The 10,872-nt window shown below is 37.8% G+C and overlaps 1 protein-coding gene across 2 annotated transcripts; it reads left to right on the forward strand.

Moving 5' to 3' along the window:
* The first annotated feature begins 1,249 nt into the window (after window positions 1-1,249).
* LOC126252751 (ubiquitin-fold modifier 1) lies at window positions 1,250-9,524 on the forward strand. Of its 2 annotated transcripts, XM_049953659.1 has the most exons (4): window positions 1,373-1,519; window positions 1,647-1,703; window positions 9,062-9,192; window positions 9,275-9,524. In XM_049953659.1, the coding sequence occupies exons 1-4, from the start codon at window positions 1,515-1,517 to the stop codon at window positions 9,364-9,366; spliced, it is 285 nt and encodes a 94-aa protein (XP_049809616.1). In that variant the 5' UTR covers window positions 1,373-1,514; the 3' UTR covers window positions 9,367-9,524. The 2 variants fall into 2 exon arrangements, with proteins under 2 accessions (XP_049809615.1, XP_049809616.1); XM_049953658.1 differs by lacking the exons at window positions 9,062-9,192; window positions 9,275-9,524 and adding an exon at window positions 7,913-9,055 and having other exon boundaries at window positions 1,250-1,519.
* Window positions 9,525-10,872: the final 1,348 nt, after the last annotated feature.

Consider the following 10,872-nt stretch of genomic DNA (forward strand, 5'->3'; position numbering starts at 1 on the left):
GCTAGGAATCTTAATGTTACCGCCAGCCGTTCATGAGGAGAAATCGCCCTTCCCATACAAGTATTTTTTTCTCATAATATGAGGGGTTACAAGCTTTAAGAGATAATTATAAGTTTCGACATCCATCCGCAAATAATTTCCCCAGTTCGCAACGATTTTTTTTTTTTTTACCGTTTCTCTGTTTACCGAGGCGTCAACTCCCCGCAATTTTTCAATTACAGCATTGTATGCTGCTGTCTTTTTGTCTCGGTCACTATATTCTTTACTTTTAATCTTCCACGAACATGGGTGGTTTCTATATATTTCAATGAATTCACTTACAAACTCTCGAGAACACTGACGAGTATCAGCCATTTTAATGCCCTGTGCGCACAAATACAAACACTAGACGGAGCAAACAGCTGTTTCGCGCCAGATTTGCGGCGATCTCCTGTCCACACGCTCCAACTTGTCTGCGCAGATGTGGTTTGAACCCACAGATTTGAGAGGTTTCGCTCAAACCTCCAACTCCAACTTCCAGGTTTGCACACACCTCATATTGGTGCAAATCTTCTGTCCACACGCAACGATCTGTGTGCGCAGATGTGATGTGCGCAGACATTTGCACAGACAGATCGTTGCGTGTGGACGGGCCTTAAGAATGAGCTGGACAGAAAGAAAACCCAACAAGAAAGTTTTAAGGAAAGTCAAGGAAGAGAAAAAATTTTAAAGGAAATGGAAAAGAGAAAAAAAAACTTTTGGGCCTGTCATCAGACTCAACACTTTCATTGTTAACATTCTTGTAGGAAAATTTCTGGAAAGAAAGGAAAGGGACCGTCTAGCACGAAGTATATGGAAGACACTGAGGAGAGGATAATATGTGACAATTGCATGGAACGGCAAAGAACAGCCAATGCCACAAGAGTGTGGGTCATCGACAATTTAGAATATGTATGTACGTATGCAATGTCGGATCGTATTCCATTTCAAAAAGTTCAGTTGTCAGTGAAGATACTTTAATGAACTTGGGCAATGGTGACTGTACAATTCTTACCAACAGGTAGAAGTGACAAAGATATGTACAGACATGGTTTCCGGACAACAGCGGCACCTACAAATGCGGGAAATTGCTCTCAAACGTGTGACTCCTGTTTCCCCTTTGTACCGTTTTCTGTATCGGTCACCAGTCCTCACACTACGATATATTTGCGAGTATATAATGAACGTAGACAAATCGCAGCTTGTGGCTCGGCCGCCCTGGCGACAAACGATCTATATAAATACACAGACATATATTGTATATATTTGAAATTATCGCAGCCACGTGCCTGTCGTGATGTATGTACAAATAAAGGCACATGGTTTATAAAACATAAAATTATACCACTTTGCCCGGCCATAATGATCAACGACATTAATTGTATCAGAGATCTTAGTTGCGTTTGCGTTAGCGGCGTGCAAGTACTTAAATTGTCAAAGTGCATGTTTGGCGTTATTGTTTGGTGTATAGTTTCGTTTATTTTGTGAAAGAAGCTATGGCGTGAGTAAATTTGTGTACAGAAAACAGTCGAGAATATGTCAGAGATAAAAGAGTGATGTGTTTTGCACGTTAAAAGTTCTAACATGCATAGCATATTGAATTAACCCGACCACATTTTACTTTTCAGGTCTAAAGTAACATTCAAGATTACTCTTACATCAGATCCCAAACTACCATTTAAAGTGTAAGTTTCGAAACATTAGTATCACAAGTAATAAGTTTAAGCATTGTACCCAGAGAACATGACAGTTGTCTTGACAGCAGGAGGGGCGCATTTTGTGCCTATGCAAGAACAACCCGTTTGTTGTAAGACGACTGCCAGAACCATGATTTCTACAGTACAAAAAAGAATTTCTTTGTGAGTTTACTTCAGTGGAAGTATTTGTAAAAGTCAGTACAAAGACAAGGATCACGAAAATGTATTACATGTAACAAACAATGTTTCTGAGTGCTGAGAGACATAGAACTATTCAGGAAAATATTACTTGTAACTTATCAATAGGAAATGTGGTGGAGAGAAACATGCAGATATCAAAATACCACGTTTGTGTCATTAACAACAGTGCGTATTGGGAAATATCCGAGATGTTAAGGAAGTTATGTTTTTTTCTGAAGAAGGAAAGAAAAAAACAGGTTACAGTTTGTACTTATTACACTTGGACTTTTGGCTGACTTGAAGTCTGCTAGGTGACGATTGTAGCCTTATATTTTTATTCGTGCAAATTTAATCCCATTTATGAAGTAATTTTTGATGCTTCTTTTAATGAGAACAACATACACTTTAGTAGGACTTGGATTATAGAAAGAGTAGCACCACAGAAAATATTTTCCTACAAGATTACGGTGAAAGTTAACTGCTGTGATCATGAAGTGAAAAAAAAAAAGAAAGATACCTTAACTGGCTTTTTAGACTTTTCTAGTGTTCGCTCTCGCAGACAACATGTTTGTAGTGTTTCAGTACAGTTTGTTTAAAGTTTGAGCAGTGGTGTGCCCAGCTTTTTATGGAAACTAATACATTCTAATTAATACAAAATCTGCATGCCACCATATGGTGCATGGTTTAGGATACATTATACAATTGCTGGTCATTCCCCTTTGCTATTCCACTGGAAAAAGGTGCAAGGGGTTAATGACACACTATATGCTTCCATATGAGACCTTATTTCTCTTATCTCCCTTTCTTGAATTGCGTGTTGGTGGCAGTAGGATTGTTCTGCACTCTGTCACAAATGCCGGTTCTCTGAACTTTCTCAATAATGTTTTGTGAAAAGGACAGCTCCTCTTCAGGGATTCCCACCAGAGTTAACATAGAAGTTCCATAATACTCACATGTTGCTCAAACTTACCGGTAACAAATCAGTCAACACGCACCTTAATTGCTTTGATGTCTTCCTTTAAACTGACCTGATGGGGTCCCAAAGATATGAGTAGTAAGCAAAAATTGGTTACACAAGTGTTTTGTACACAAATGAGCTACACTTTCCTATAATTGTTCCAGGAAACTGAAATTGACAGTTCGAGCTTCCACAGTCATTCCATTTCGTGTTGCTTTGCAACATCACGGCTAGATATTTTATATGGCACATCACTAATACTGTATTTGATCATTATAGGATTCTTTTTCCTATTAATGTAGGTGCCATTCATCGTACTGTATAAAAATTCTGGCAGTCATCCTGTACCATGCAACAATTCCTTAAAGATGGCACTGCCTTGCAAACTACACCTACATCAGCAAACAAATTCAGTTTGCTACTCACCCCAACCCTGAGAGTGTTTATATATGTAGAGAAAATGAGCAGCCCCATCACACTTGCCTGGGTCATTCCTGACAATAGCTTTATCTGCAATGAACCCTTGCCAGACAGGATAATGTACTAGGTTCTGTTACTTAGCTGAGTGCTCAGCATGACAGACTGTCAATTCTAAGGGCCCGGGTTCAATTCCCAGCTGGGTCGGAGATTTTCTCCGCTCAGGGACTGAGTGTTGTGTTGTCCTAATCATCATTATTACATCCCCATCGACGCCCAAGTCGCCGAAGTGGCGTCAAATCGAAAGACTTACACCAGGCGAGCGGTCTACCCAATGGGAGGCCCTCGTCACACGCCATTATTATGTTACTTAGTCTTCGAGCCACTCACATATCTGAGGACCTATTCTGTATGCTCAAATCTTGAACAGGGTGCAATATTGGAAAGGCAGTCTCATATTTCCGCATACACTGTGACATGAGCCTCAGACTCTGGCAAGTGGCGTATCAGTTTTAACAAAACTAGATGAGTTAGGAGTGGACTTGGAAGTATGTATGAGAAAGTTTGTGCACCATTTAGCACTTCAGATGGAAAATGGTAATAGCATCTTCTCACAGAGATGTACACAAACAAAATTATAGTTCCTATACTCAACTTCCTTGTAAAACTGTCATATTCATATTGGCGGTGCACTTGCATTGTCGTGCATGAAGTAACTGTTGATTGTTTTGTTAGTCCATCAAAAAAATAGGCTGCATTATGGTGTTCATATGTATCAGCAATTAGGGTCTTGTGGAAAAAGTTCATGAGCCTTCTGCAAATGCAGCCATGCTTCATCACAGAATGAGAGCATTTCAGGATCATATTTTGTATCTTGACTGATTCCAATTGCCAGCTGGACAAGGTCATAGAGAAATACTATTTGAATTTATCAGTCAGTGCACTTGGGTTGCTTCGTAAGGTTTCAGATTAATATCGGTGGGAGTAATGTGGGACATGAAATACTGCACCAACAATCAGCAGTGTATTGTAGCCCTCTGTTGTGTGAGGCTGAGGTGGTTGATACAATATGGCTCGTAAGTAGTTTGTGCAGTGTAGTTTGTAAGGCAAGAAGAGAAAGACCAGATGGACATTGAGTATAGTAATGCATTAAAAAATAGAAGCAAAGGAAAACCTTACTGGGTTATGGGACGGAAGAAAACCAAGCAGGCAAAATCAAACAATGGAAAAGACCGGATGGAATGTAACAATATTCTGAAAAGTATAGTTGCTACTTGCCTTATAGTGGAGTTGCTGAGTTGCAGATAGGAACAAAGTTCACTTTCTGACAGTCTTTTTGTTGTGCCTATCGACAACTCAGCATCTCCACCGTGTAGTGAGTAGCAACTATCCTTTTCATAATATTGTTACAGTCCATCCTGGATTTTCCATTGTTTGTAAGGTTTCACTTGAATTTGGGAAAATCTGTGAGCAGATACTGCTGACACACCCATTGAAGTGCTAAATGGCGAAGTGATTATCTTGGTCTTCTTTCCTAACTCATCTAGTTTAGCTACAATTGATAAACCACTGACATAAATGTCAATTTTAAAATAAATAAAATGGCATCAGGCTATTAAATATTCGATACTGGCCTCCTTTCAGTTTCTACGTAGGCCTACCTATTCCACACAAGGTCCACAAAACTTGTTTTACAAAACTCTTGCAGTAGCTACACCTCTCCCCCTCACATTTTCTCTACTGTGCCTCAATCTGAGATTCTGGTTTCTTTTTTCCAGTTCTTTTATAATCTGTGTTTTATTGTGCTGCCCTTATTAACTACCTTATCATGGGTCACTGTATAATGCACATTCCTGTTGGGGGGAAAAAGGAACACACCTCTTGCTTCTGCTGTGCCTCTTCATGCTCATAATGATTTTTCTGGTTTGGTCAGCTTGCATTGCATTGCATGCATTTGTGGTAAAAGTACACTAAAGGTACACCACAGCTTTTTCATTCTGTGCTACTGCTGGTAATGACTCACATGACTGGAAGTGCAAACGTGGTGAATCGCAAGTCAGATGCGATTCATAAATGAAGTTAACTTGTATTTTATTTCACTCGCAGCAATCAGAAATCCTGATATGTTTGGAAAAACCATGAACTGTTTGTGACAACCGAGATTATAAGACTGAGTGGTTTTCATAGGCTCCCGTACACTGCCCCCTTGATTGGCCTCAAACAATGATAAAGAATTGCCAACAGCAGTACCCAAAAGAAGAGCTGCGTTGTACTATACATGCGCTGTAGACCTTGTGCAGTGTTTCCCCCAAATTCTGTGTTTAGCTGATTGCTGTTCATTTCTGCAACTGTCAGCACCTATTTAAGCTTTTTCTGTGATCGGTATATTTCACTCATGTCTTTTATTTCACTTGTGTCCATTTGGTTACCAAAATGTGTTAAGAATTTTTTAATTATAAACTCTAGCATGTTTCACCACTAATGAAATCTGTGTAGACATTGTGCCCAGTTGTATCTGTGAATATATATTTTTTGTGTCTTATGTGAGATTGGAATATGTGTAATTAAATGTAATCCACAATATCAGGAAGGGTGGGCCATCTATAACAGGGGCATTTGGCTGTTCATTGTTAAACAAAGAAATTCTTTAGTACCAGATTTCTGTTATAAAACTTGCATCCTCTGCAGTACTCACATAAAGTACACATCAGTTACCTATCTTTTCATTTAGCATCGCAACTAGAATGAATATCTGAGAGTCAAGTGTGTAAAATTGGGATAGACATCAAGGGAGAAGATAGAAATATATGAGCTAGGACAGCTCATGCACATATTGGCAAATTTACTGGTAGGTATATAGAGAAACTAATGTTATTCCATCTTGGTTTCAGGAGTGAGAGACAGTGGCTGGTTGCTGAAATATAATAATACTGTACCAACAGCCACTATTTTGGTTTATGTATGGCAGCTGCAGTGTAGTGTGCTAATGTTGGATTCAATCTGCACTAGCACACTGATTAAGTGGGTCAGTGCTTTTTAATTAAATCATGCCACCTATCTTCTCTCATGATTTAATTAAAAGAACATTGATCCACGCTCATTGTGCTCATGAAGATCAGTTGTGCATAGCCAACATTCACACACTATGCATAGGGACGTGCCGCTGCTGCCATAAGTAAAATTTAACATGTTATTTTGATTGTTTTATTATGCAACCAGTTTCAGTGCTCCACTCATGTCAATTGTCAGGCCTGTCGCATGAATGACACCAAGTACCAATTGTGCATGCATAAGACACGGTATCAATTATCGCATGTGGTTCTGCAGATACTTGAACTTTCATGAGCATGTGTGCTCTTCACATATGTGACAGCAAGTTTTTGTTGTCCTCCCATAGAAAGCTGCACATGGTTGCATCGACAGTGGTATATGACATTGCTGTTTGGTAAGTGATCTTAACTCTCTGGGATAGGGTATGCTTTGGCACAACAGAAATACGTGTTTGGTGTACACTTGATGCAGCCCCTCTCCCCACAGTTAAATTCATAATTGTCACTGTTTTGTATAATTTCATTGTCTGCACATTTTATACCCCTTATATAGGTTTTCATCGTACAACATGGTTTTATTAGAGGTTCCCCCGGTGTTGCCTGTCCCCCTCACTCACACATTGTAATTCGATCTTCTGGTGCACATACTTCCTACTATTCCTTTTTTCACTTGCAGCAGTTATACTTGTGGTGTAGTGTCATTTACCCCCCCCCCCCCACCCCCACCCTTCCTCCACTCCAACCCAAAGCCTTAGTAGCATAGTCAGACAACATAACCGTAGGTCTGCCGTTTCTGTCACCAGTTAGTGCTAGGATTTCTTTTCCCTGTCACTCATTCCTTCTTTCATCTGTGCCAATTATTTGTGTGTGTTTTTGGAACATCCATAGAAAAGAGCTGTTCACCCCAGACTTCAAGTTGATGACATCTATAACTTAACATTTTATTCCTGTTTATTTGCCATAACCATGTTAATAAATTTCACAGTTTCCACATTCATTACCGACAGATGCCTTTATTATTAAGACACTTGACTCATGTTTGAGAGGAGTGTTAAGTAAATCAGTGGCCACCCAGATCTAAGTTTTCTGTGGTATCCCCTGTATTGTGTAAAAGACGATTGCTGGAATGGTTTCCTTTAATAGGACTTACAGATTTCCTTCCATATCCTTGTAAAATACAAATACATGCTCCATCTCATAATGGCCTCGCTTTTGGCTACGTGTTGAACCTTGATCTTCATTCCTTCCTCAGCTGTCACTTGTATATATATAAAAAGAGTGATTAGGATTTGACTTACGTCTTATTCAATTATTGGTGTGTACATGTTGTGCACTGTGTGAATCATGATCCATGGCAAACAATATATGCTCCTGGAAGACTAGATTATTTTGTTGGATATGACACATTGAATGATGCAGAACAATTTGTGATTGTTTAGTCATATTTACATAATACTTTCAGTGGAGAGTGGATTTGTGTTTAAAACAAATCATTATGCTTTGGATTACTGCTTTGAAGTAAGGGTGGGAAATATTTGAAATTTATGTATACAGCAATATACAAAAGTTTTTTTTCTCTGTTTGTTTATCAGATAAGAAGATTGCGAAGAATTTTGATGGCAGCTAAATGACTCAGCTTATGATTTAGAATATAAATAAGATATGGAGGAAGACGAAGCGGAACCTGTTCTTCATCATATTGACAAATTTCTTCTCTTGTGCGAAGAAACTTCATGGATAGAATCTGCAACAGAAACTGCTGTAAAATATTCTTTCAAACTGGCTCAGTCTTTGGAAATGCTTTATTTGAAAATGAATTCAAATGGTACTGCAAGCAAGTTTGAAGAGCAGTTAATTAATTGGTGGAATAAAAAAAATAGACATGTTCCATTTACATTCAGTTTCTTTGAGGGAGCTAGTGACAAGTTATTAATAACTTTCCTTTCCAAAGTGAATGCAGATACACACATAATATTTACTGCCATAGACACATATATTGATTACTGTGGAATGATTAGATTTGAAACTACAGTCCAAACTTTGCTGTCAGAAAGGGTCTGTGAAAGAACAGTTATGCATTTGCTGTCTTTGAAAAATTGTGACGCACATGTGCTGAAAGATTTTGAGTTTATACTTATGTCAATGTGGACAAATAATCTTCTGCATGGGAAAACAGAAAGAGTTGCACAGTCAGCCAGCAAAGTAATTTCTGATGAAATTTATGTTCCATGTTTGTTCAAACTGCTGACTCTGAAAGAAAAGGATGAAAGTAATGCCAATGTTAAAAAAATTATCCTAGAGAGAATACTTTTAACATTAAGGCAGGGATCAGGCCCAGAATTGGTATTATGGAAAAAGGTGCTTACAGCAGTTGATGAAAGAACTGTGGTACTTGTGTCAGAAAGTTATCCTGAGTTTCTTTCGACTTTCCTAGAGTTTGTGACAGATGTTGGGAAAAACATGAGATGGGAAGTTCCATATTTTCTTAAACATGGAATTGTTAAATGGGCTTCATCAGACTCAAAAGCTTCACTATCAGATGAGGAATTCAATATGGTTGTCAAAATACTAAAATCTCTTTCCAGTTCTGAAATCATAGGTTACCGTATATTTGCATGGTTGGATGATTTAGTGTGTAAATCAGATTTCCCATGGAGAGATGTACGTTGTATGTGTGTTTCTAAGAACTAAAATTGAAACACATTTTATTATTTTATACATAAGTTGCAATGTTGCCACAGATTGAGTGTTCCTGAAAACACACCATTCACAGCAGTTTTGAAATTTGCTGCAGAAGAATTTAAAGTTCCACCTGCAACGTCTGCTATTATCACAGATGATGGGATTGGAATTAATCCACAGCAGACTGCTGGTAAGAGTATTATCAATGTTGTGTTGTAATAGTTTCTTTGAAGATATTATTTAAGGAAAAATAATTACTTTATGTGTTGCAGGCAATGTTTTTCTGAAACACGGATCAGAGCTGCGACTTATACCACGGGATCGGGTTGGCTCAGATTGTGCTGTGTGGCAAAATACCCGATAACAGCATTTAAAATTTGAACTATGTTATTAATTGTACGGTTTATAATAATCATGGTTGTTTATGTGTACATTTTAAAAATATGTTTATAAGAAATTTGTACAGCTGTTGTTCGTTGTATTTGTCACAGAATTAAAAGTAATTCTTATATAAAATAAAAACATGCTGCTTTTATTGATGCATTGATTGCTCAGTGCAGATAATCCTCACAAGGGATGCAACAAACAAAGAACCATTTGAAAACAATGATTTAGTATTGCCATAATAATTTAATGCAGATATTTGGCACTTGTTATTTTATGAATCACAAATATTACATAGTAATTGTATGAAACCATTTGTATATTAGTTGTACAATCTGTATTTACAACTCTCAGATTACTTATAAATGAAAATTAAAAACAGTTCCTAAACTTTTGCATAAATGGAATGAAATGGTAACTGCACAACACCACAAAAAATGGGAAAGGCAAGTGCTGAAGAAAGATTTAATATTTTAGGTCGCACACGAACTTTTTCTTCAGTATTGGAAGTTGTGTACTGCTTATAACAATCCTGTGGTGGAATGGCTCATTCTGAACTGAATGAAACTTAGCCAATACCCTGATCACAGAATATATTCTTTCTTGTGAGACAACTGAGGTTGGACTGGTAAGAGATTTGTATCTCTCTGAAAAAAGTTTTCAGTTATTTGACAAACTGACAAGAATGATTGGTGATGCCATCACAAGCAAAGTTATAGTAATGTAGTTAGCAATTTCTCTTCAAATTTTGGCTACTATATTGAGAATTGGAAAATTTTTAATTGATTATTAAATTTTTTTGCGATTTGTCACCTCTTCTTCTGTCTGAAATTGTTCACAGTAAATGAGACCAACCTTAAACCATTCATTTCAGTTTTCTTCTAACACCTTGTAGGAGTAAATATCCCACTTTCTTAGGAATTTTGTGTCTTACCAATCAGAAAGGGGCTCTTTTTATCATGACTTCTTCTCATCATGACCCACTTTTCAATGTAAGTTGCAATGTAAACACACAGAACACACAAATTACAACAAAGGGAAGGAAATGTGATGCTTCTGATCAAGTTATTAGCTTAAAAACAAATATAAACCTTTTAAGTCAACCACTGCTTCTGAATGACCAAGTATCTTGCTTCTTGCCTTGCTTGTATCTGTCTGATGTACCGTACTCTAGACACAGTAAGGTTTCTGCATTATGCCTTTGAGTTTTGTATTTTAAGATGCCAGTTACAAAAGCTAGCTATGTTGGATATTTACAGTGGGGCTGTAAACCTGCCTCTCGTTGAATGGTCTGTGTTTACGAACTCTCAAATTGAGGTCCTAGATTAGATGCCTGGCAGTTAAAGATTTTGTGTTGGTGATAAGCCTCTCCAGGACAATAGATAAGCAGATTTAAGTGGTCGTTTAACTATGGTTTTGAGTGCAAACATTAGTGATGCAGAGTGCTGCTCATATGAAAGTGCAATACTGTCAGGATGAGACAGCA

The sequence above is a fragment of the Schistocerca nitens genome, chromosome 4 (assembly GCF_023898315.1).
Source record: "Schistocerca nitens isolate TAMUIC-IGC-003100 chromosome 4, iqSchNite1.1, whole genome shotgun sequence".
Classification (NCBI taxonomy): Eukaryota; Metazoa; Arthropoda; class Insecta; order Orthoptera; family Acrididae; genus Schistocerca; species Schistocerca nitens.